A 26947-nucleotide genomic window follows, 5' to 3' on the forward strand; every position below is an offset into this window, starting at 1 on the left:
TCTGTCACATGATGGTCACTGTCACCAGGGATTCCTTCCTCTTAAGCTCCCTAACAAAGTCTGCCTTTTTACAGAGAGCTGGGGGCCTGTGGTCATTGTGAAGTGTGAGCAGTAAGAAAAGGAACAACACATTTGTCAAATTTTGCATATTTGGTAGGTTCCAATAATTAATGTTAATGCATAGAACTGTCTACTGAACTTCATTCATGATACATTGCACAACTGCCATTGTGCCAATGGATGAAGCACATTTTAATCAGACCTCAAGTATCTCCCCTATCCGAATAATGATATAGCATGAAAAACTGCTCAAGTTTCATTCGCAGACTGCACTGTGAATCGAAGTATTTGCATTTAGAACCAGTATTTATACCAGGGCATGGCATTTTGCAATGTCTTTGTGACCTTGTGCATTTGACTAAACCAACTTGACCTTTCTCCAAACTACGACAAATGAAGGAATATCAACAATGACGGATGACTCACTCAACTACTTCAGAAAGTATCTCCCAAGAGAGGCTGCCTTTAAACACCTCATTGTAAATTCAAATATTTGCATCCAGCTGGATTGTTTTGCACACTTTTTCTTTATTCATTCATGGGATGAGGGCGTTGCTCGCGAGGCAGCACTTATTGCCCATACCTAATTGCCCAGACGGCAGTTCAGAGTCAACTACTTTGCTGTGGATCTGGAGTCACATGTAGGCCAGACCAGGTAAGGATGGCAGTTTCCTTCACTAAAAGGACATTAGTGAACCAAATGGGCATTTTCCCGACAATGGATTCATGGTCATCGTCAAGACTCTTAATTCCAGATATTTATTGAATTCAAATTCCACCATCTGTCGTGGCAGGATTTGAACCCAGGTCCCCACAATGTTACCTGAGTCTCTGGATTAACAGTTCTGCAATAATACCACTAGGCCATTGCCTCCCTCTTCTGTTATCATATCATTCACATCAGACTCCCTGCTTCAGATTCAGACTTGGTCAAAGTTAATGATGTAGTCATTCTCGTGAATTGGGACAAGGAAGAAATCAAATCAAGCAAAGAGGGGTTCAAGAGAGGCAAGGTGGAGGAGTAGGTGTGGTCAGGATGGGATTTGGGCCCCTCTTAACCCCACACTGGGTCTCTCTTTCCCTTTCCCATTCTGTATTCCTTTCACTTGCATCTTGGTTCTCTGCCATTGAACCCCATTTGAAAAGGATGTACGCTTTGATGATGTCACACTACACTCTACATGATGTAGTCGTATCTGGAAAGATGGGCATGCGTGTTTCTGGTTTAATACAAACATGTGGCTGCTTGCCATTGTGGGTGTTTGTAACTGTAGAGATATCGGAAACTGCTGTTTGGGAAAATAAAACTAATAGCTTTGCAATTAAAATGTCCTACCACATCAAGACCAACAAGGATAATAACAGCCACAGGCAGCAGCATCATCTGTAGTTTACTTTAGTTTTCTCCACACTGCAATTTCCAGCCGCACTTATAGGTTGAGGATTCTAACTGCTACAGTCTCCTAAAGTACAGTGACCACTCATTGCACAAATATCTCAATAACATAGTTTAAAATTATTACTCAACTCCTATTCACCAAAGACTTATTTTACAAATGTCATTATGTAGCATCTCATCATCTTCTGAGAACATCTTAAAATGCTGTTCAAAGTGCACAGGTGAACAAATTCAGTACCAAATTTATATACTGAACATTTGAATTTGAGAAACATATTAATGAATAATGAGATAAGCGGTTTTTGCTGTTGCCAGTTGAAGGAAAAGTACAACTAAAATATATGCAATTTTACAAAATGAAGTGATTCTCTATTCATCAACCACTTGGCATTACAGCTATTCTGTCACACAGATTCTCTAAAAGCAGGGAGAGGGGGGAAAAAAAGGACAGAATCTTCTCGTGACACTGATTCCTTACTTTGGGAATATTGCTGTCATCTGTGCAGAGGCAAATCCTTTTCTACAGCCACCTTCAGTGTTATTTCCATTTCTGTAGGTCAAATCTGTTGAGCTGGAGAGAGAGACAAGCAAAAGATCAGTAACACAATGCTACTAAACAAATACGCAGAGTTCATTACAGTACAAACATTTACAGCAGGAGTCAATTCCAAACATCACACCAATACTCATGCTGCAAAAAGGGCAATCTACTTCGTCATTTTCTTGTAAATCCACATATACTTGAAAAATATTTATGTTTCCCTTCTTAACAAAGCTTTTTGAAAAGCAGTGTCAGTAGCAGAATTCATAATCATTATATTCAGAAGACCATTTCACGCATTTTGCCTGCACTTGTGTCAATTTCCTGCCTTTCCTCCATATCCACACCACTTCTACCTAAATAATTATCCAATACACTCTTGAATGCCTCAATTGAATCTGCCTCCACCTTCCACACAGTGTAATTCCATGGAGATAGCAAGAACAGCAGCTGTTGGATTCAGAGACACCATAGTGTGGAGCTGCAGGAACACAGCAGGCCAGGCAGCAGAGGAGCAGGAAAGCTGACGTTTTGGCTCGAGACCCTTCTCCAGAAAAAAATTCCATACACTAACTACTTGCAATGTGAAAAATCCTTTTCCTCACATCACTCTCGCTTCATTTGCACGTCATTTTAAATCTATGCCCTTTTCCCTACTTTGATGGGCAGAATAACTTCTCTCTAACTAATCTGTCCAGCCCAGTAATGATCTTGAAAATTTCTAGTGAAGCCCTCTTAACCTTCTTCGCTCCAATCTATCCTTGGCACTGAAGTTTCTCATTCTTGGAACCAGACGTGCCTTGTTCAACATCACCTCCTTGCTGTAATGTAAACGTCCATTAATAAACATGAGAACACTATTTGTTATTAACTGCCTACCCACCTGTCTGGAACTTTCAATGATCTGCAAATATATTAATTCAGGTCCTCTGCACTCATCTTAGAATTGTACCATCTTTTTTACTGTGCTTCCAACCAAAGTGCATCATCTCACACTTCTCTGCAATTGGACCTTATCTGTCCACACCACCAACATGTCAATGTCCACAATGACTTCCTCTCAGTTTAAAACTCTTCCAAATTTAGTCCCACCTGAAACCTTTAAAATTGTCTGCACACCAAGATTCAAATCATTAATATATAACAGGAAAGGCACAGGTCCCAATACTGACCTTGGGGAACTCCATTATAAAGCTTCCCCTAGCCTGAAAAATATCCAATGGCCATTACACTGTTTTCTATTACACTGAGCCAATTTTGTATCCACATTGTCACTGTTCCTTTCATATGCTGACCTATACTCTTCCACACAAGTCTGCTGTGTGGCAATGTGTCAGGTGTCATCCTGAAATTCACATATACATAATGACACTGCTACACTTTTCGACCCTTTCTGTTAGCTTTTCAAAAAAACTTAGTGAAGTATTTCATGTCCTGACAAACACTTGTTTACAAAAATTCTTAACCTTTTCCATAATTAGTTGGGTCTTCAATGCATGCCCCTGTTTACCAGCTACCCAAACAATGAAACCAGTTAATTTAGCTGCCCTCTCAAACATGCTAATCATACATACTTCTCGAAACTCTATCTAAACTCATGTGCCAGAGACAGCAACCTTAGTTTCTCTAGCTTCTCTTTTGCACTAACAGCTTAACAAATTGCTCCCACTTCCCCACAACAGACTTAACATCCCAAGGTACTTCACAGAAGTGCGATCAGTAAAAATTGACAATGAGCCAGTAAAAGGGGCATCAGGGAGAATATGAAAAAGGGAGTAATCGAGATGGAAATGTTTAAGGAGGGACTTCAGTGCAAAGGGTCTTACTATTAGTAGAATGGGGAAAACAAATTGAGAAAGCATAACTGAGCAGAATTAACACAACAGGAATGGTCGTACGAACCAGGATTATGGAGTAGAAGGAATGCTAAGCAATGGAGACACACAGGATAAGAATTTAAAATTTGTGCCTTTGATGAACGAGTAAACACATGATCTAGAACGGTGGGGCAGGCTCAACGGGGCTGAATGTTTCACTCTCATTCTTGTGTTCCTCTGATGGGATTGTCCTTTGAGGGCAGATTCATGAAAGTGGGCCTGTATTCTCCAGAGTTTAGAAGAATGAGAGACTCTCTCACAGAAACATAAAAAATTACTAATGGGATAGACAAAGTAGATGTCAAAAGGATGTTTCCCTTGAATGTGAGATCTCAATCCAGTGAGCACAATCTCAGAAAAATGGACATGCCATTTAGGACTGGGTGGAGGAATAATTTCATAAATCAGCAGGTGGTGAATCTTTGGAGGGCTGTGCAAGCTCAGTCTTGAAGTTAAAGGCAGAGATTGGTAAATTTGTAGTTATTGATGACATCAAGGGATGTGCAGATTGTCTCCTTAACAGCACATTCCTGCACTATCATCTATCGTCTAGGCCAAAACATCTTCAGCTGCTTCAATTACACTCTCCATCAAAATGTTAAAATTGCACATGTTAATCGATCAGTGCATAATGTTTAGCACAATTTGCATTTTAAATGCAACCACACCTGGAGAATGTTACAGGCCAGTAGTGAAACGTGGCAAGTAACATACAGAAGTGACAGGCAGTGGCCATCTCCAACAAGAAAGACAACCTAACCAATCTTGCTTGTATGAGGGGACACAGCTGGAAATTGAGGGGTGATAGATTTAAGACAGTTGTCAGAGGCAGGTTCTTTACTCAGAGTGGTAAAGGCATGGAACACCCTGCCTGCCAATATAGTTAACTCAGCCACATTAGGGGCATTTAAACAGTCCTTGGATACGCATATGGATGATGATGGGATAGTGTAGGGGGATGGGCTTAGATTAGTTCACACGTCGGCGCAACATCGAGGGCTGAAGGGCCTGTTCTGTGCTATATTGTTCTATGTTCTATGTTACTTGACACTACCATCGCTAAAACGCCAGCCAGCCATCTACATTCAGCAGAGGCTTACAATAGCACAAATGCAGAATTAGACTATCATATAAATACAAGAGCTTCACAGAGGCTTGGAATCCTGCAGCGACTAAGTCACCTCCTGACTCCCCAAAGTCTATCTCCAAAATACAATCGGGATGTGACAGAATATTCTCCACTTGCCTGGATCAATCACAGCCCCAAAAACACACAAACCACTTGACACAATCCAGGCGAAAGCACTTTGATTAGACCCAGATCCATAAACACTTACTCCTTCTACGTCACTGACAACATAGTAGCAGCAATACGTCGGTCTACATGATGCAATATAGGAATTCAGTGAAGCTCCTTAGACAGCAGCTGCCAAACCCATAATGATTACCATCTAAAAAGGAGAAGGACACTATCACCACACATTCTCCTGTCTTTTTGTTTTAAAATTCATTCACAGAATTGTTGTCACACTAGCTAGGCCAGCATTTACGGCCTATTCTTGAAAATAAAACAGCCCTGCTTCAGTTTCACAAATCTTGGATCTCCTACCCTCAGGCCATTGCATGGGTACCTATACCAAAAAATTGCATTTATTGAAAGTCACCAACTGCACATGATTGTCATCATGCATTAACTGTTCGTTATTCTCTTCAGTTCCTGCATGTGCACTCCACAATAGTTAAATCATGCCTCTCTTAATGACATCTTAATGCACTGTCATTGGTCACACAGCCGAGTAATCTGTTTCACTGGTGAGTGTTGTTCCTACATCGCTTTCTGCTACAGTGGCAACTACAGTTCAATCTCCATTAAGATATTATGGACAACTGGTACTGATGACCGATCTGTGATCTATGCAGATGGCAAATTCATTCACAACTTCCTGATAGTTTACGTGCAGTGAAGGAATAACTTCTGCAATTGCACTTTTTTTGCTTGTGTTTGTAGCCTGGCATCTGGTCACTTAATTCCACCATGTGAGATGGAGCCAAAAAGTGCGTTTTGTCAACGCCACATTACTACTTGGGCTGAGTCAAGTGGGAAATTTTGAAGGTTCATAGCCTGGCTGACTCTCCAGTGCTCAATTCTGACAATTGTTTAGCGGTTGTCTATATGAAATCAGGATTTCCGTTTAAGATTGCTTTTCTCATTCATGCCTTTCACCACTTCTGGCTCTAGTAGCAACTTAATACTGAAAGGCTAGTTTGGATGCATGATACAAGCCCATGTACTGGATTACTTACAATGCCTTCAGTAGGCATATTTCCTCATTTGAGCATTACCTTACATATATTTGCATTAAACTTATTTTTATGCTGTGTATGTTGTGTGCAGATGACCTCTCTGTTCAGAACCAAAGACAACAGAACAGCACACACTATCGCATTATTTTATCTTAATTTCCATCTCTGTCATTCAAAGAGTCCTAGATTTGTTTGTTCTTCCTTTCGTATTTGACACGAATATACCTTGACCGTACCTGAACGTCTTCTTTGAAGTTAGACCATTGTTCAGTTGTTGGATTTTTCAGCCAACCTGTCAATCCAGTCAACCTTGCCCAGCTTTGTTCATGCTCAAATGAAATTCACTTCCACTAATCGATTTTTCTGACTGAATTTTTGCATGTCTTCTCCACAATCATCCTGAACACTATGATTGTTTAGGATTGGACAAAAGGCTAAAAATTAATGATGACATTTGACTGCTGCATGAGAAAATCAGCTGGGAAAGTTGGGAATAATATATGACAAGTTGCGTGACCTTGAAAGGAGTCCTGTGAACATTCTTTATGAACTTAACATGGCACCTCCACTTGTTTTCCCATCCTATGTTTTCTGTACTAGTTAGCAGTTTTGTCTTTCTGTATTTGCATTCTTTGTGCTACCTGTCTGTCACACTGTATAAGAGCTGCTGCTGGACTTCACCTTGGCTCAGAATTGTGAACAGTGCCAGGAGCCAACCTAAGTCTCCAGACCAGCCATCGATCAAGGGGTACTCAAAGGGCAGACAGACGTGTGGCTTGTTGCTTTTTCTCCCCATTTTTCTCTTCCATTTATCATTACCACTATAATTATTTATTATTACCATTATAATCCTGATTCTTACTTAATAATATTCACATTTAAGGAAATTGTTGTTGTCAAGCCTTCTCTTAATAATATTTGACTGAATCTGAAAAGAACCACTCGGGTACACAGTATGATCCAAGACAGATTTTGGCAATGAGGAATGGGACTCAGGAAAATATTTAACAGAAAGGAAAGGCAACCTGATGTTCTGGAGACATTCCGTATTCCAAGATGGAATGTGGCAGACTCTGAATTTGGGTATGTAGTGAATTTGTTAGCACACTAGTAAGTGACTAGTAAGGTTGATGAGGGTCAAGCTGTGGATGTGGTGTATATGGACTTCAGTAAGGCATTTGATAAGGTTCCCCATGGAAGGCTCATTCAGAAGGTCAGGAGGAATGGGATACAGGGGAACTTAGCTGCTTGGATACAGAATTGGCTGGCCAACAGAAGACAGCGAGTGGTAGTAGAAGGAAAATATTCTGCCTGGAAGTCAGTGGTGAGTGGGGTTCCACAGGGCTCTGTCCTTGGGCCTCTACTGTTTGTAATTTTTATTAATGACTTGGACGAGGGAATTGAAGGATGGGTCAGCAAGTTTGCAGACGACACAAAGGTCGGAGGTGTCGTTGACAGTGTAGAGGGCTGTTGTAGGCTGCAGCGGGACATTGACACGATGCAGAGATGGGCTGAGAGGTGGCAGATGGAGTTCAACCTGGATAAATGCGAGGTGATGCATTTTGGAAGGTCGAATTTGAAAGCTGAGTACAGGATTAAGGATAGGATTCTTGGCAGCGTGGAGGAACAGAGGGATCTTGGTGTGCAGATACATAGATCCCTTAAAATGGCCACCCAAGTGGACAGGGTTGTTAAGAAAGCATATGGTGTTTTGGCTTTCATTAACAGGGGGATTGAGTTTAAGAGTCGTGAGATCTTGTTGCAGCTCTATAAAACTTTGGTTAGACCGCACTTGGAATACTGCGTCCAGTTCTGGGCGCCCTATTATAGGAAAGATGTGGATGCTTTGGAGAGGGTTCAGAGGAGGTTTACCAGGATGCTGCCTGGACTGGAGGGCTTATCTTATGAAGAGAGGTTGACTGAGCTCGGTCTCTTTTCATTGGAGAAAAGGAGGAGGAGAGGGGACCTAATTGAGGTATACAAGATAATGAGAGGCATAGATAGAGTCGATAGCCAGAGACTATTTCCCAGGGCAGAAATGGCTAGCACGAGGGGTCATAGTTTTAAGCTGGTTGGTGGAAAGTATAGAGGGGATGTCAGAGGCAGGTTCTTTACGCAGAGAGTTGTGAGAGCATGGAATGCGTTGCCAGCAGCAGTTGTGGAAGCAAGGTCATTGGGGTCATTTAAGAGACTGCTGGACATGCATATGGTCACAGAAATTTGAGGGTGCATCCATGAGGATCAATGGTCGGCACAACATTGTGGGCTGAAGGGCCTGTTCTGTGCTGTACTGTTCTATGTTCTATGTTCTATTAGGGCCTCTGCAAGAATGGGGTATGGTCATAACCAGAAAAAAGAAGAAAGGAGGGTTATTCATACAGGCTACCATACATCAGGATTTGTGGGAGGCAAGCCTGCCCAAAAGCAAGGACAGTGCACCACAAATGGGATAGTTATTGTTCACAGCTTAATGTTCAATGCAGGGAATCAGAAGAGTGCCAGGCCAAAAACAGGCAGTTTCAGGCCACGTTGGCAATAGAACAATGTAACCTCACCCTAACAGAGGCAGTTAAGACAGTGTCGAAGAGAGCAGAGAAAAGGTGAAGCAGAAATAGAAGCAAACAGTATGCTGCCTAGCAACAGTACAATTTTAAAAAAGGCAGCAAAACTGCGCAACTGGAAAGCTGACCCGAAGCACGCGCGTTCTTAACTTCGCAATGGGACTCCAACCATTCAGATAGGGACATTTGGTATTCATCTGATTCAGAGTCTGAATGGATGGATGAGGAAGAGTTTGTTCCACTTCCAGAGTCATCCTCAGAGAAGGGGCTAATAGCACAACCCCTAATAACAAATAACGCAAAACAGGTTAAGAGGACAGAACCCACAAAATGCGAGAATAGTGAGAGATTACTTTATGTCCAAACAGCAGGATTTGGTGTCACGCTTTAAGCAAAAGTCAGGTGAAACCTTGGCCACTTGGTTGACACGGTCATGATACCAAGGTGCCACCCATATTATGCCAAGTGCCACAGAACGAGGGAATCTGGGAGCACTAAGTGTTGACTCTTATGTGAATAGTGTCTTTTGAAACATAGGGCAAACTGGATCGTTGTGAAATGCACTGACACTAGGAAACAAATACCCTTCCACAAAAGACAGGGAAGGTGATGTTGAAAAACAAGAGAGCGTACTAAAAGGTATAAAACATTTGAGGGATTTGGCTATGCAAGTGGATATGTATTTTCCACAGTTTCAGGGTCCAGACCAGGAAGTTTTCACAGCGAGAATGAGGAACTGACTCACGTAAAGTGGTCCAGGCTGGATGACACGTGCCATGTTAGCCCTATTAGGGCCAGCCCAGGGACAGGCAGTGGGATAGTTACAAGATGTGGAGGCTGGTAAGCAAACAGTGAGACCCCCCCCGAGCAAACGACAAACAGGGACAACAAGTTGGAGATGGGGTGGGCGAAGGTGAAACAAAAGATAAACAGAAGGGAAATGTTCGTCGTATTGTTGACGGTAGAAATACAGGGGAGTAAGACAGACTGATTACCGACAAATGCCATGTACAGAATGTGGAGGATGCACTGCTCTCCAAAGGATAAGGAAGTAACAGAGGCTGAATCAGATGTGGAGGGAGAAAAGAAAACCACACCAATTGCATCTCCCACAACATCCCTATACCCTGGCATGGAGGAGGTCAAGCAGTTGTAGTGAGCCAGTCAGCCAATTGATTAGGGGTTGGGTCAGAACTCTGGAGTCCTTGTAAAGGCACTTGGTGGCACAACTAGAGACCTGAGGCCACATGTCTCTATCACTGTTTACTGGAGGAAAGGCAGTGTACAGCAAGATATCACATTATTAGACAGTGGAGCAGAAGTTCCTATTATACATGGCAAGCGACGTAGACAGGTAGGACACAGAACAATTCCTAATGGATTTAGTGGGGGGATAACACTTACAGTTAGAACAAATATTAGACGGGCCTTGGGGAATGGACCCAGGAGCAGTCCTGGTATTGATATCCAACATACCAGAAAATATTATCAGTAGGGACTTGTAAATAGATACCATCTCAGAACCCATTGGGCAAATTCACTTTTGATATACGAGCATTGATGGTTACTGTTGGAAAGGCAAAATGGGAGCCCCTCATTATTCCTCTGCCCGCACAGGTTGTTTCAATGATAAAGTACATTGAACAAAGAAACTGGAGATACTATACAGGGCCTGTTAGCTGCAGGGATTGTGACACTTGCAGTATCTGTGTACAATTGCCCTGTATGGCTTGTAAAGAAGCCTGACGAAAATTGGCAAATGACAGTTGATTACTGCCAATTCAACGAATGCTATCGGTGGCCATGCTTGATGTGATCACTGCTGTAGAAAATTTTTTACAGGGGTCGAATGCCTGGTACATCGCTACGGATCTATCCTATGCCTTTTTCACAATACCAATCACCCCGCAATCACACGCTCAGTTTGCTTTCACATGGGAAGCTCGCCAATATAATTTCTGTCAGCCACCCCAAGGATACCCACACAGCCCAACATTATGTCATGGGCTAGTAGCAAGGGACTTATATACATGTCCATTGCTACCCAAAATTCACATAGCAAATTATATTGATGACATCTGGAGGGGTCATCAAGCCAGTACACCAAATTGTCGGCTGCAGTCCTAGGACTGGAAGAAGCCAGGCAGTGTCTGCACATTAATGATGACTCATGGCCAGTGACCAACAGAATGGCTGTATGGATGCCAACCTGGCAGTCACATGACTGAAAGATTGCTAGAAAGCTCTTGCAGGGAACAGAGCTACAGAAACAAATATGGACAAAGGCACAGAGCATGAAAATCACTGCCTACCATGTTGATGCCAATGTGAAGGATAGTTTGGAATCCGCTGATCACTACAATACCGTGGAGGCAATAGTAAAAGTCAGAACGGTTGAAGATACATCTGGAGTGTACCACACTGGAAAATGGGGTCATGTAAAATCAGGACACTTAAGATATCACAGCTCTGCGCAATGGGCAAGAGATCGAGGTTTGCATTTACCCACCAACCCTGGCGAAATAAGTCATCGGCAAGTATGAGGTATGTCAGAAGGTAAAACATGTATCACTTCCGAAAAAGTTAATAGCACAAATCAAGCAAGAAGATTGGTCTGCTCAAATCTGGCAAATTGACTGTGTTGGTCCATAACCATTACAAAAATGATATCAATATCTGTTAACTATGGTGGACACCTATTCTGGAGTAATGCTAGCTTTTCCAACAGCCAAAGCAAATCAGCACAACACTTAAGGGCCTAGAATAGTTGATATCCTAGTATGGTGAGCCAAGGATGGTTCGTCAATTGGCAGCTGCTGTACCTAATCTCACGAGAAAAGCCACTGCAGTCATTAATTTGATGAACACCCTATTGTGGTTTTATTCGCATTGATGGTAGTTATTTTTATCAGTGTTTTCTTTTGGCGTAGATTACATACTCTTATTATACTTTCTCGTGTGGCTAGTGTTGATTTGAGCCTGCATTTGCAACTGTAACATGCGCTGTCAAATATCATCAGGATGGATTGTACAGGGTTGGACAAAAGGCTAAAAGTTAATGATGATATTTGACAGCTGCATGAGAAAATAGATTATACAGGAGGGGAAAATAGGTTGGGAGAGTTGTGATTAATACTTGACAAGCCACAAACTGAATATGACACCTGGGCTTAAGATAACAAAGTGTGGAGCTAGATGAACACAGCAGGCCAAGCAGCATCTCAGGGGCACAAAAGCTGACGTTTCAGGCCTAGACCCTTCATCAGAGAGGGGGATGGGGAGAGGGAACTGGAATAAATAGGGAGAGAGGGGGAGGCGGACCAAAGGTGAAGAGAAAACAAGGTAGGTAGAGAGGAGAGTATAGGTGAGAAGGTAGGGAGGGGATAGGTCAGTCCAGGGAAGATGGACACGTCAAGGAGGCGGGATGGTAGGTAGGAAATGGAGGTGCGGCTTGAGGTGGGAGGAAGGAATGGGCGAGAGGAAGAACAGGTGAGGGAAGCAGAGACAGGCTGGGCTGGTTTTGGGATGCAGTGGGGGTAGGGGAGATTTTGAAGCTTGTGAAGTCCACATTGATACCATTGGGCTGCAGGGTTCCCAAGCGGAATATGATATGGTTCGCGACTGGGAGGTGCAGTCGTTTATTACGAACCGAGCGGATGTGTTCTGCAAAGCGGTCCCCAATCCTCCGCTTGGTTTCCCCAATGTAGAGGAAGCAACACCGGGTGCAATGGATACAATATACCACATTGGCAGATGGGCAGGTGAACATCTGCTTGATACGGAAGGTCATCTTGGGGCCTGGGATGGGGGTGAGGGAAGAGGTGTGGGGGCAAGTGTAGCAATTCCTGCGGTTGCAGGGGAAGGTGCCGGGAATGGTGGGGTTGGAGGGGAGTGGGGAGCACACAAGGGAGTCGCAGAGAGTGTGGTCTCTCCGGAAGACAGACAAGGGTGGGGATGGAAAAATAGCTTGGGTGGTGGGGTCGGATTGTAGATGGCGGAAGCATTGGAAGATGATATGTTGTATCCGGAGGTTGGTGCGGTGGTATGAGAACAGGAGGGGGATCCTCTGGGGGCGGTTGTGAAGGATGAGTTGTGGGAAACGCGGAGACGCGGTCAAGGGCATTCTCGACCACTGCGGGTGGAAAGTTGCGTTCTCTTTCGATTCCTCCCACTTCCTACAGACAAAGGGGGTGGCCATGGCTACCCGCATGGGCCCAAGCTATGCCTGCCCCTTTGTATGTTACGTGGAACAGTCCCTCTTCCACACCTACACAGGCCCCAAACCCCACCTCTTCCTCCGTTACATTGATGACTGTATCGGCGCCGCCTCTTGCTCCCCAGAGGAGCTCGAACAGTTCATCCACTTTACCAACACCTTCCACCCAAACCTCAAGTATGGGCCATCTCCAACACATTCCTCACCTTCCTGGACCTCTCAGTCTCCATCTCAGGTAACCAGCTAGAAACTGATGTCCATTTCAAGCCCACTGACTCCCACAGCTACCTAGAATACACCTCCTCCAACCCACCCTTCTGCAAAAATTCCATCCCCTATTCCAAATTCCTCCGCCTCCGCCGCATCTGCTCCTAGGATGAGGCATTCCACTCCCGCACATCCCAGATGTCCACGTTCTTCAAGGATCACAACATTCCCCCCCGCAGTGGTCGAGAATGCCCTTGACCGCGTCTCCCGCATTTCCTGCAACACATCCCTCACACCCCGTCTCTGCCACAACCGCCCCCAGAGGATCCCCCTCGTTCTCACAACCACCCCACCAACCTCCGGATACAACGTATCATCCTACAACAGTTCCGCCATCTACAATCCAACCCCACCACCCAAGCCATTTTTCCATCCCCACCCTTGTCAGCCTTCTGGACAGACCACTCTGTCCACTCCACACTCCCCTCCAACCCCACCATACCCGGGCACCTTCCCCTGCAACCGCAGGAATTGCTATACTTGCCCCCACACCTTCTCCCTCACCCCCATCCCAGGCCCCAAGATGACCTTCCATATTAGGCAGATGTTCACCTGCACATCTGCCAATGTGGTATATTGTATCCATTATACCCGGTGTTGCTTCCTCTACATTGGGGAAACCAAGCAGTAGCTTGGGGACCGCTTTGCGGAACACATCCGCTCGGTTCGCAATAAACAACTGCACCTCCCAGTTGCGAACCATTTTAACTCCCCCTCCCATTCCTCAGACGACATGTCCATCATGGACCTCCTGCAGTGTCACCACAATGATGCCACCTAAAGGTTGCAAGGACAGCAACTCATATTCCGCTTGGGAACCCTGCAGCCCAATGGTATCAATGTGGACTTCACATGCTTCAAAATCTCCCCTTTCCCCACTGCATCCCAAAACCAGCCCAGTTCTTCCCCTCCCCCCACTGCATCACACAACCAGCCCAGCCTGTCTCCGCTTCCCTAACATGTTGTTCCTCTCACCCATCCCTTCCTCACACCCCAAGCCGCACCTCCATCTCCTACCTACTAACCTCATCCCACCTCCTCGACTTGTCCGTCTTCCCTGGACTGACCTATCCCCTCACTACCTCCCCACCCATACTCTCCTCTCCACCTATCTTGTTTTCTCTCCATCTTCGGTCCGCCTCCCCCTCTCTCCCTATTTATTCCAGAACCCTCTCCCCAACCCCCTCTCTGATGAAGGTTCTAGGCCCGAAATGTCAGTTTTTGTGCTCCTGAGATGCTGCTTGGCCTGCTGTGTTCATCCAGCTCCACACTTTATTATCTTGGATTCTCCAGCATCTGCAGTTCCCATTATCAATGGCACCTGGGCTTGTTTTCCTATCCTGTGTTTTCTGTACCAGCCAGCAGTTTTGTCTTTCCATATTTGCTTTCTTTGTGCTGGCTGTTTATCATATTGTATAAGAGAGAGCGAGCCCAATTTGTACATTCTCCCCATGTCTTTGCAGATTTGCTCTGGTTTCCTCTTACAGTCCAAAGAAGTGCAGGCTAAGTGGACTGGCCATGGGAAATTGCCCATATGTTGAGGGATATGTAGTTTACGTGGTTTATAGGGGGGATGGGGTCTGGGTGGGATGCTCTGAGGGTCGGTGTGGACTTGTTGGACTGAAAGGCCTGTTTCCACATTGTGGGGATTCTGTGATTCTATGATTATGATTACACTATAATGTGGCAACTCTCTAACTTTTGAGCAGATGTGTTTTCCAACAGCCACTTCACGAGTTGATATTCAATAGACCATACCTAGCAATATTAATTTTTGTTCCTCAGCTCTAGGCAAACTGATTCTGTGCTTGGACCCTCCAAGACATCCTCTATCGCAAGCACTGCAATACTGCTACCCATCCTCCTTTTCTGATTACTTTGTACCCAGGTATATATAACATTCAGTCTTACTCTTCCTTGAGCCCGGTCTCTTCTTGGCACAACATCTTGTTACCTTCCTCTGGACATTCACATGCATGTTGTGTAACCCTGACTTATCTGTAACTTTTTTAAAAAAATTAACCTGACTTTACCTAATAATCTGCTACTGTGTAAGTCAGTGCCAGCTGCTTTTCTAAGAATTTTGTGAACACTGGGTTTCTCCCCTACTATTGTCTCACATCTCTGCCAAGTCAACTTAAAGCGCTTCCAAAGCGTGAGAAAAACACCCTAAGAACTACTCAGTCCCAGCTTTGTGCAGGTGCAACTCATCTGGCTTGCACAGGTGCAAATTTCCCCAAAGCCATCCATGTCCTTGAAATCTAAAGTTCTTCCTCCTGCAACATCTTTCCAGCCAAGCATTCATCTGCCCATTTGGAGATTTCGGTTAGGTGAGCAAGCTGACTGGTTTTCGTGCAAACGTTTCGTCTCCCCTCAGAATGAGGATAGCACACAAATCAACAGCCACATTTTGCCAGTTACTCTCAAAGATGAAAGGCCCCATACCCACATTGAGCAGGACAAATGTGATATATAAAATACCATGCAGCAATTGCAAGAAACACTACATAGGTCAGATGGGCAGGAAACACATCAAGCTTCCTAAATTCCAACGGCACAACCTCATTCCCCGTTCTACACAAGTCAGTGATACCAACCTGGACTTTTGGACCTTTGGTCTTTCTACTTAAACTTGCTTCCCTTACACTAACTTTACTCTATTTTCCTTACCGTACTTTATTTAAGTAAATTACTTTATTATAATCAGCACTTTTACTTATTCCTGTTGTTTCTCAGTTACTCCCTTGTTCCAAAACTACAAAAAAAGATCACAAACTAATCAACTCATCACTTCCTTGTGATGACACCATTTGACTTGTTTTTGATCTCTCCCAAACAGCAGTGGTTTGAAACAGTGACTGTTAAAGCTATGCCTCCCCTCTTGCTGCTGGGTCCTTGATCCTGAGCCTCAATACATTCTCTCACTGCTGTGTTGAAACAGAAGTGCTAGGGTCTCGATCCTGGGCCTAAACATATTCTCTAACTTATGGCAAAGTTCCTTCCACGATTGGCATGAAGTATTGAGATATCTTAAGAGATTTATTTGGATCTTTTAAAGTTGATTCATACTCTCAACTTGTTTTAATGCTATCATGCTACTAACTCACTTCTAAGAGTTGTCACTTTCCTGGTCCATCTTTGTCATCCTTTCAATCTTGACTTTCAGGCTGACCTTGAGGACAGCTAGAACTTGCCTCAGTGGATGCTGCCTTGGTGTTAGCTACATTTCTATATACAAATGATACAATATTTGGCAAGGTGATAAATAGTGAGGCGCATGGCCTTAGACTAAAGAGGATATAAACAGGCTGGTCAGACGTGCTGATCAGTGACAAATTGAATTCAATTCACTTGGGCAGGACAACAAGGCAGGATGAAAAGTAAGTACCCTGGCCTGGAATGTACCAAGGATCAGAGGGACCTTTTTGTGCACATCTACAGATTGCTTAGGGTATCAGGATAGGTTGCTAAAATGGTTAAGGAGGCATATGCTTTACTAATAGATCACAGAAGATCACAGAACCCCTACACTGTGGAAACAGGCCCTTCAGCTCAACAAGTCTACACCGAACCTCAGAGAATCTCACCTGGACGTCATACCCCTACAGCCCACCAAATCTACACATCCCTGAACACTGAGCAATTTAGTATAGCCAATCCATCTAGCCCGCACATCTTTGGACAGTGGGAGGAAACCGGAGCATCCAGAGGAAACCCACGCTCACGGGGAGAAGGTAGAAACTCCTCACAGGCAGTCGCCAGAGGGTGGAATAGAACCTGGATCCCTGATGCTGTGAGGCAGCAGTGCTAACCAATGACCCACCATGCCGCCCCAACAGCACAGGCACCGCTGGCATTTGAAACCAGGATCACCCGTTTACTCGACCAACTAACGTAAGATAACAAAGTGTGAAGCTGGACAAACACAGCAGGCCAAGCAGCATCTCAGGAGCACAAAAGCTGACGTTTCAGGCCTCTGAAGAAGGGTTTAGGCCCGAAACGTCAGCTTTTGTGCTCCCGAGATGCTGCTTGGCCTGCTGTGTTCGTCCAGCTTCACACTTTGTTATCTTCGATTCTCCAGCATCTGCAGTTCCCATTATCCCCGCATTAACCAACTAAGCCCCTGTGCCAGTCGAGGCATTGAGTTTAAGAGCAAGGACATTATGCTGGAACTGTGTAAAATGTTGATTGGGGCACAGCTAAAGTACTGTGTACAGTTCTGGAATCCACCTTATGGGAGGGATGTGATAGCACTGGAGAGAATGCAGAGTACCATGACCTTCGCTGGAGAGTTTATTATCAAGAGGTTGGACAGACTAGGGTTGTTAACTTTTGAGAAGATGAGAGTGAAATGGGGCATAATTGATATGTAGGGCTTAGATAGGTCAGACAGATAGAAACTTTTTCACCCAGGGTGGTGAGAAACTGGAATTCACTACTTGTAGGGGTTGTAAAGGCTATCATAACATTTAAGAAGCATTTAGACACACACTTGTAATGCCAAGGCATACAAGGCTATGAAACAAATACTGGAAATTGGGATTGTAACAGTTGAGTTGTTCTTTTTGCACAGCATGGACACACTGGGCCAAAGGGCCATTTTCTGTGCTGTAAATCTATGATGCTATCTACTTGGAGATGAATTTCATAAGGAAGACATATTAAACCAGTAAAAACACTGTTCTATTTCTCTGAGGCGTTCCACAGTCAATGGTTTAGTGTGCTGCGACATAATATGCCAAAATAAATTTGTAGTAAGGATCTTTAGTCCAATTTTTAGACTGGCTCTTGCTGAGATGAGTGGCTGTTGCTTGCCATATATGATCTGGAACTGCATATTTTCACTTGTCCATGCACTGGACTCAGAGTAATCTGTTTCCTCAGTATCAGTATGGTACCATCAGATGGCCTCAAACTTTCATCTTAGACTTGATTTTTGGATCACCACATTTAGCCACTCCACACAGGTCTTGAAGTTATGACATTGTATGACACAGTGTCCACCTTATATTTTATGTTAACTTGGTATTGTCCTTCTGACAAACCATTTGTCATCTATCAACCTGACTGAGCTGACCTGTTGCATGGTGTAGGGTGATCGGTCACAAACTTCAGCTGATATCTCTTTGGAATCCATCTGCAACTACTTGTGGAGTCTGCTCTTTGCCAAACACCTGTGTGCAAAATAATTTAGCTTCTTAGAGCAAGAATGTTCATTCTCCTTCTGTTCATTTGCATGACATCCTCTGCATTATTTGCATCCCGTCCTTTGTCTGTGATACTTCTGCCCTTTCCAGTCTGGAATGTCTTTCAGCATAATACAAGGCTTGGTCTGCCCTGTCATAATTACGTCCTAGCTGTTGATTTACAACTTCTGCACTTCACACATCAAATGCTTTCCAGAGAATGTGTTTTGGCTGTTTCATTAGAGGTTTTCTCACTGCAGGATTTCATATTCCTACTACAAACCCTGTCCGTATTTAGACCATCTTTTAGTTGTTCAAAGTCACTTTTAAGTAATTTTCATGTAGACAAATTAATGGACGATGTCTCACCTTATGCCTTAATATCAAACATACAGTTAATAAGTGATGTTCGCTTGGAGTTTAAAACATGCCTTTAAGACTTTCAAAATATCTGTTGTCCATATCTTTTATTCCTTGGAGATTAGAGCAGAATCACTTTGAAACAGCCCCTCCCCAACAGTCAAAAATATTGCCACTCATAGCTCCTATTTTTAGAGAATTCACTGTCATAATTTCATAATTTTGACATTGACAGCATAAAAACCATTAGTTCTGCTTCATTTAAAATCTGACCCTAGTGAAATTAATCCTAGTGACTTTAGGAAAGAAAATCATAACATTGCATTTAAAAAAAACTGTAGAGTTGTCAATATTCTAAAACAATTATTCTTTACTGTTTGACAAAGATCCCAGCAAAATGAAATTGATTTGAATCCAATCTACACTATATCAAATTATTTTAAGAGCATCAATAACACTCTGGGGTATTATGTGTACTTTTTACAATATAGTCCTAATTTGGACAAAAACCACTCTGAATGACTCTGAACAAATTACAGCAGACAAGTTATTCATCTACAGGTTAACAGCACAGTCAAACACAAATTCAACTTCATCCCAGTCCTCCGGATCACAAATGAAATGCATGCAGCGGAAAATCATTTTGTTGTGGCCCTCACCTAAATGTTTGTTTTGCATCTCTGCTTTAAAATGCAAATTCACAAGGCATTCCATTTGTTGAGAAGAGTTTTGTTCCTTATAAAGCTATGAAACCAACTGATAAAAAGCTCAGTGATAATGGGAACTGCAGATGCTGGAGAATCCAAGATAACAAAGTGTGGAGCTGGATGAACACAGCAGGCCAAGCAGCATTGCAGGAGCACAAAAACTGACGTTTCGGGCCGAGACCCTTCATCAGAGAGGGGGATGGGGAGAGGGTTCTGGAATAAATAGGGAGAAGGGGGAGGCGGACCGAAGATGGAAAGAAAAGAAGATAGGTGGAGAGGAGAGTATCGGTGGGGAGGTAGGGAGGGGATAGGTCAGTCCAGGGAAGAGACAGGTCAAGGAGGTAGGATGAGGTAGTAGGTAGGAAATGGAGGTGCGGCTTGAGGTGGGAGGAAGGGATGGGTGAGAAGAACAACAGGTTAGGGAAGCGGAGACAGGCTGGGCTGGTTTAGTGATGCAGTGGGGGGGAGGGGAAGAACTGGGCTGGTTTTGGGATGCAGTGGGGAAAGGGGAGATTTTGACGCATGTGAAGTCCACATTGATACCATTGGGCTGCAGGGTTCCCAAGCGGAATATGAGTTGCTGTTCTTGCAACCTTCAGGTGGCATCATTGTGGTGACACTGCAGGAGGCTCATGATGGACATGTTGACTGAGGAATGGGAGGGGGAGTTAAAATGGTTCGCGACTGGGAGGTGCAGTTGTTTATTGCGAACCGAGCGGAGGCGATCTGCAAAGCGGTCCCCAAGCGTCCGCTTGGTTTCCCCAATGTAGAGAAAGCCACATCGGGTACAATGGATACAGTATACCACATTGGCAGATGTGCAGGTGAACATCTGCTTAATATGGAAGGTCATCTTGGGGCCTGGGATGGGGGTGAGGGAGGTGTGGGGGCAAGAGTAGCACTTCCTGTGGTTGCAGGGGAAGATGCCGGGTGTAGTGGGGTTGGAGAGGACTGTGGAGCAGACAAGGGAGCCCCGGAGAGAGTGGTCTCTCCAGAAGGCAGACAAGGGTGGGGATGGAAAAGTGGCTCCAGTCAGATGGATTTTTTTTCCATTTGGCCAGAAACTGATGTCCATTTCAAGCCCACTAACTCTCACAGCTACCTAGAAGATACCTCCTCCAACCCACCCTCCTGCAAAAATTCCATCCCCTATTCCCAATTCCTCCGCCTCCGCTCCCAGAATGAGGCTTTCCACTCCCGCACAACCCAGATATCCACGTTCTTCAAGGACTGCAACTTTCCCCCCCGCAGTGCTCGAGAACGCCCTTGACTGCGTCTCCCACATTTCCCGCAACACATCCCTCACACCCACCCCCGCCACAACCGCCCCAAGAGGATCCCCCTCGTTCTCACATACCATCCCACTAACCTCCGGATACAACGCATCATCCTCCAACACTTCTGCCATCTACAATCTGACCCCACCACCCTAGCCATTTTTCCATCCCCACCCTTGTCAGCCTTCTGGAGAGACCACTCTCTCCGTGACTCCCTTGTCCGGTCCACACTCCCCTCCAAACCCACCACACACGGCACCTTCTCCTGCAACCGCAGGAAGTGCTACTCTTGCCCCGACACCTCCTCCCTCACCCCCATCCCAGGCCCCAAGATGACCTTCCATATTAAGCAGATGTTCACCTGCACATCTGCCAATGTGGTACACTGTATCCATTGTACCCGATATTGCTTCCTCTACGTTGGGGAAACCAAGCGGAGGCTTGGGGACCGCTTTGCAGAACACCTCCGTTCGGTTCGCAATAAACAACTGCACCTCCCAGTCGCGAACCATTTCAACTCCCCCTCCCATTCCACAGACGACATGTCCATCATGAGCCTCCTGCAGTGTCACCACAATGATGCCACCCGAAGGTTGCAAGAACAGCAACTCATATTCCGCTTGGGAACCCTGCAGCCCAATGGTATCAATGTGGACTTCACCAGCTTCAAAATCTCCCCTTCCCCCACTGCATCCCAAAACCAGCCCAGTACTTCCCCTCCCCCCACTGCATCCCAAAACCAGCCCAGCCTGTCTCCGTTTCCCTAACTTGTTCTTCCTCTCACCCATCCCTTCCTCCCACCTCAAGCCGCACCTCCATTTCCTACCTACTACCTCATCCCACCTCCTTGACCTGTCTGTCTTCCCTGGACTGACCTATCCCCTCCCTACCTCCCCACCGATACTCTCCTCTCCACCTGTCTTCTTTTCTCTCCATCTTCGGTCCGCCTCCCCCTCTCTCCCTATTTATTCCAGAACCCTCTCCCCATCCCCCTCTCTGAAGAAGGGTCTAGGCCCGAAACGTCAGCTTTTGTGTTCCTGAGATGCTGCTTGGCCTGCTGTGTTCATCCAGCTCCACACTTTGTTATCTTTGATAAAAAGCTCATTTGGGTTTTACATGCAAATTGTGCGCATTTTCAATAGGTATTCTGAATATTGATCAACATAATGTATAGTAATCACATCTCCTACACAAATGAATAGCATTGCACACATTCTCTTATTGTTATGGCCAGCAATATGGCATTATGTGAAGCCACAATGCAAGTCCCTCAATTTCTGCACTTACCGAATGTAGCCCAATGTGGGTTGGGAAGGAATAAAAAGTCTGTCTTTGTGGGTATCGGCATTTGCACAGCCATCTCTTCTGTTGTCCACCACTGGATTCTCCAGTTCCCTAAGAGTTACCCACAAATTACATTTTCAGAACTTTCTAACAAGTATGATATACAAGTACTCGTACAAAGGATATGATTCTGTCACTCTATATAGTGCAAATCATTAGTTTGGAACATACCATAAACTAACCAACCACTTGTTATGCCACCCCTCACCAGAAAGCTGCATAACTATTTGTTGTAAATAAAATAGAGATGCAGGGCCAGGCAATGCATTGTACCTGCAGAATGTGGGGGCTGGTGGACCCATTGTCTCGTGGGGTGTCCAGATTCGGTCGGGACCGATTAAAATCTTTGCCTGGGGCTGAAGGTCTGTCGATGCAGGCTTCAAACTTTGCCCCGAGTGTCAGAGGCTGCGTGCCTTCACCTGACTGAGGCTGAATGTGCTGGGAAAAAGGGAAGTGGCTTTTCCGAGTCAGGGAATGAATCTGAATACACACTCCACCAGAGAGGCTCTTCAGGCGAGTGAGGTGCCTGGATTTCATCGGGGCCAACCAGAATTTTTGCCTGGGCCTGAAGGAAGTTCGGTAAAGGCTTCAAACATTGCAGCTGAGTCTCGGAGGCGGCCTGACCGAGTCTGAAATCACTGGGACAACAGGATGTGCCTTTTCCAAGTCAGGGAGTGAATCTGAGAAATCACTACGCTGGAGACGCATTCCAGGCCTCAGAGTGATCAGATCTGCAGCAAGTATTGATTGCTTGAGGAACTCTGGCCCAGAGTTGACGAGCTGGAGTCCAATCTTCAAATATTGCAGCATATCAGGCAGGGGAAGAGAGTTATCTGGCCATTGTGTTTCAAAATGCAACCACACACGTAACAGTAACTACTTCGAATTCAGTCAGAGATCAGCCATGGTAGAGCGTGACTATGAGCAAGGCAGGCAGAGGGATCCTGGGAGGTGATACTGAAGGAGTATCAGCCCTTAAACTTCTCTAACAGGTTTAAGATTCTTGCTCCGTGTGGATCACAGCAGAGTGCTGTAGGAAGAATGAGCAAACTGACAATAGTGCTGTGGTACAGCAAACCATTTTTGAGTGGTGGGGGAGAAAGAAGAGAAATATAGCTGTAATCAGGAATAATATAGTCAGGGGAACTGTACACTGTTCTGTGTTTCTAGGATCAAGAGTCCGAAGGCTCTGTTGCCTGTGTTCAGGATGTCTCATCTGGCCTGCAGAGGAACTTGGAGTGGGAGGGGAAAGATCCAGTCGTCATGGTCCAACTGGTACCAATGATACAGATAGAAAGAGGGAAGAGGTTCTGCTGAGAGATTATGAAAAATTAGGGGCTAAATTCAAAAGTGGGACCAAAAAGGTAATAATATCTGCATTACCACCTGAGACACAAGCAAATTCACATAGGATCAACAAGATGAAAGAGGTATACACATGGCTCACAGATTGGTGCAGGAGAAACGGGCTCAAATTCATGGGACATTGGCACCAGTAGTGAGGAAGGAGGGCGCCTTTCTGATGGAACAGGCTCTACTCCAGTCATGCTGGAACTATAGTCCTGGTGAATCACAAATCTAGGGCTCTGGATAGGGCTTTCAATTAAAAAAGGTCAGGTGGTGTCATTTGCATAGAAAATTATGGAAGAAGTTAAAGTGGGGAGTGCTTAGCAGAGGTTTCCACAACAAGTAATAGGACACGGCGCATGGAAAGGCTCAGGAATCTAAATTCAGGCACAGTAAATAAGGGGACAATTATGAGAAAGGAGGCAGTCAATGCAAGACAGATTTATTTTTACTTATTCACGGGATGCGGGCATCGTAGATCAGGCCAGCATTTACTGCCCTTCCCTAATTGCCCAGAGGGCAGTTAAGAGTCAACCACATTGCTGTGGTCTGGAGTCACATGTAGGCCAGACCAGGTAAGGATGGCAGCTCCCTTCCCTAAAGGACATTCGGTGTTGTACTTGAATGCACACAGTGTATGAAACACGACAAATAAGCTTGTGGCGCATATTGAAATTGGGGGATACGATGTTATGGGTATCACAAAGACATGGCTACAAGGGAATCAAGCTGGGAACTAAATGTGTAACGTTTTGCTTCCTATCAAAAGGACAGGCAGATGGACAGAGCAGGCAGGGTTGCCTTGCTAATAATAAATGAAGCTAAATTGATAGCAAGAAGCAATATACATGGGCAGGCATAGAGTTGAGGACCGCAAAGCAAAAAAATGACTTTGATGGGAGTTATATTCAGGCTTTCTGGCAGCAGAGCCGTCAGAGTGTAGGTTCACTGTTCTTTGAAAGTGGAGTCACAGGTAGATAGCTTAGTGAAGGCAGCATTTAGTGTGCTTGCCTTTATTGGTCAGTGCTTTGAGTATAGGAATTGGGACGTCACGTTGCAGCTGTACAGGACATTGGTTCAGCCACTTCTGGAATATTGCGTACAATTCTGGTCTCCCTTGGACGTTGTGAAACTGGAAAGGGTTCAGAAAAGATTTACAAGGATGTTGCCAGGGTTGGAAGGTTTGAGCTATAGGGAGAGACTGAATAGGCTGTGGCTATTTTCCCTAGAGATTTGGTGCCGAGTGGTGGCCTAACAAAGGTTTATGAAACGAGAGGCACGGATAGGGTAAGTAGACAAGGTCTTTTCGCCACAGTGCAGGAGTCCAAAACCTGACAGCATAGGTTTAAAGGTGAGAGGGGAAAAGATATAAAAGGGACAATAGGAGCAACCGTTTCATGCAGAGGGTGCTGTATGTATGGAATGAGCTGCCAGAGGAAGTGGAAGTGGTGGAGGCTGATATGATTCCATGATTTAAAAGGCATCTGGATAGGTATATGAATAGGAAGTGTTCAGAGGGATTTGGGCCAAATGCTGACAAATGGGAGTACATATCTGGCCGGCATGGACAAGTTGAACAGTCTGTTTCGGTGTTGTGTATCTCTGTGGCGCAATGTGGGGAAGAAAATAAATCAGGAGATAGAAAGGCATGTAAAAAAGGTATTCAACCCTCGCTTAGGGGCTTCAATATGCAGGCAGACTGGGGAAATCAATTTGGTAGCAGGTTGCAAGAAAATAAATTTAAGGAATGTTAACAAGATGGTTCTTATGGAGCAGCTTGTGGTACAGCCTACTAGGGAACAGGCAATTCTGGATTTGGTGATGTGTAATGAGGCAATTTAAGAGGGAGAAGCTGGAATCAAATGTAATGGTAATACAACTGAGTAAAAGTAACGTCAAAAGCATGTGTGAGGACTTGGCCAGAGTTGACTGGAAGGGGAGCCTCGTAGGGAAGGTGGTGGAGCAGGAATAGCAGGTGTTTCTGGGTATAATTCAGGAGGCACTGCAGAAATTAATCCTAGGCAAAAACAAACCTAGTTTATAGACTTGTTAACTAACTCCATAGCCACAGCAATGGGGGTGACTCTCAACTGCCCTCTCAAATGGCCTTACAAGACAATCAGTTGGATGAATCAACACAAAGTCTCAAGAAAGATATGAGACTAAACAGACAACCTGGCATCGACCCAGGCATTGGAAATGACAAGGACAGAAACAGCCATATCAACCCTGCAAATTCCTCTTTACCAACATCTGGAAGCTAATGGAAAAACTGGAATAACAGTCTCACGGACTAGTCAAGCAATAGCCTGATACAGTGACACTCACGGAAACGTACTCTACAATGTCCCAGACATCATCATCATGATCCATGGATACGTCCTGGCTCACCAGCAAGACATATTCAGTAGAGGAGGCCGCCAACACTGCTATACAGTAGGGGCAGACTGGACCTGTGAGTTCTCAACACTGACTCCAGATCCATAAAGTCTCATGGCTTCAAGCTAAACATGGGCAAGGAAACCTCCATGTACTGTCCTACCTCAGCTGATAAATCAGTATTCCTCTATGTTGAGCAACACTTGAAAGAAGCACTGAGGGTGGCAAGGTGCAAAATGTACTCTGGGTGAGGGATTTCAATTTCCACCATCAAGAGTGGCTTGACAACAGCACTGCAGACTGAGCTGGTCAGGTCCTAAAGGACACAGCTGCTAGACTGCGTCTGTGGCAGGTGATGAGGGAACCAACAAGGAAAAACATACTTGACCTTATCCTTAACAATCTGCTGGATAAAGATACATCTTTCCATGACAGTATTGGTAAGAGAGACGCCCTCACAGTCCAATTGGAGATGAAGTCCCACCTTCCCTTTGAGAATAACCTCCATCGTGTTATGTGGCACTATTACTGTGCTAAATGGGACAAGCTTTGAACATTATTAGTAACTCAAGACTGGGCATTGAAGAAGTGCTGCAGCGATCAACAGCAGAACTGTACTCCAGCACAATTAGGAGACTCATGGCCTGCCATATTCTCTACTCCACAATTACCATCAAGCCAGGAGATCAACCCTGGTTCTATGGAAAGTGCAGAAAGGCATTCCAGGAGCAGCATGGAGAATAGCTAACAGCAAGGCGTCAACCTGGTGAGGCTATCAAACCAAGAATACCTGCAACCCAAGCAACATTATTAAGTGAGAGATAGAGCTAAGGAGCCCAAAAGCAATGGATCAGATCTATGCTCTGCACCCCTAACACATCCAATTGTGAATGGTAGTGATCAATTAAACTCACTGGTGAGAGGAGGTTCCACAAATATCAATGATGCAAGACTCCAGCACATCAGCGTACATGATAAAAGTGGAAGCATTCACAGCAAACCTCAGCCAGAAATTCCGAATGGCTAATCCATCTCAACTCCTCCAGTGGTTCCCAGCATTATAAATACCAGTCGTCAGCCAATTTGATTCACTGCGTGTGATGTCAAAAAAATGTTTGGAGG

The 26947-nt window shown here is 44.8% G+C and overlaps 1 protein-coding gene across 5 annotated transcripts in view; it reads right to left on the bottom strand.

Moving 5' to 3' along the window:
• LOC125456234 (CMP-N-acetylneuraminate-beta-1,4-galactoside alpha-2,3-sialyltransferase-like) overlaps positions 1-26947 on the bottom strand; it is a 543155-nt gene that overhangs the window by 336856 nt on the left and 179352 nt on the right. For 4 of the 5 annotated variants that reach the window (XM_059647998.1, XM_059647996.1, XM_059647995.1 and 1 more), the window contains exons 4-5: positions 22043-22150; positions 1938-2030 (exon numbers count right to left, since the gene is read on the bottom strand). In XM_059647998.1, coding sequence (XP_059503981.1) covers positions 1938-2030; positions 22043-22150 — 201 coding nt within the window. The remainder of the gene's footprint in view (positions 1-1937; positions 2031-22042; positions 22151-26947) is intronic. The other variant, XM_059647999.1, reaches the window with a different exon arrangement.

Source organism: Stegostoma tigrinum, chromosome 8 (assembly GCF_030684315.1).
Source record: "Stegostoma tigrinum isolate sSteTig4 chromosome 8, sSteTig4.hap1, whole genome shotgun sequence".
NCBI classification, from domain to species: Eukaryota; Metazoa; Chordata; class Chondrichthyes; order Orectolobiformes; family Stegostomatidae; genus Stegostoma; species Stegostoma tigrinum.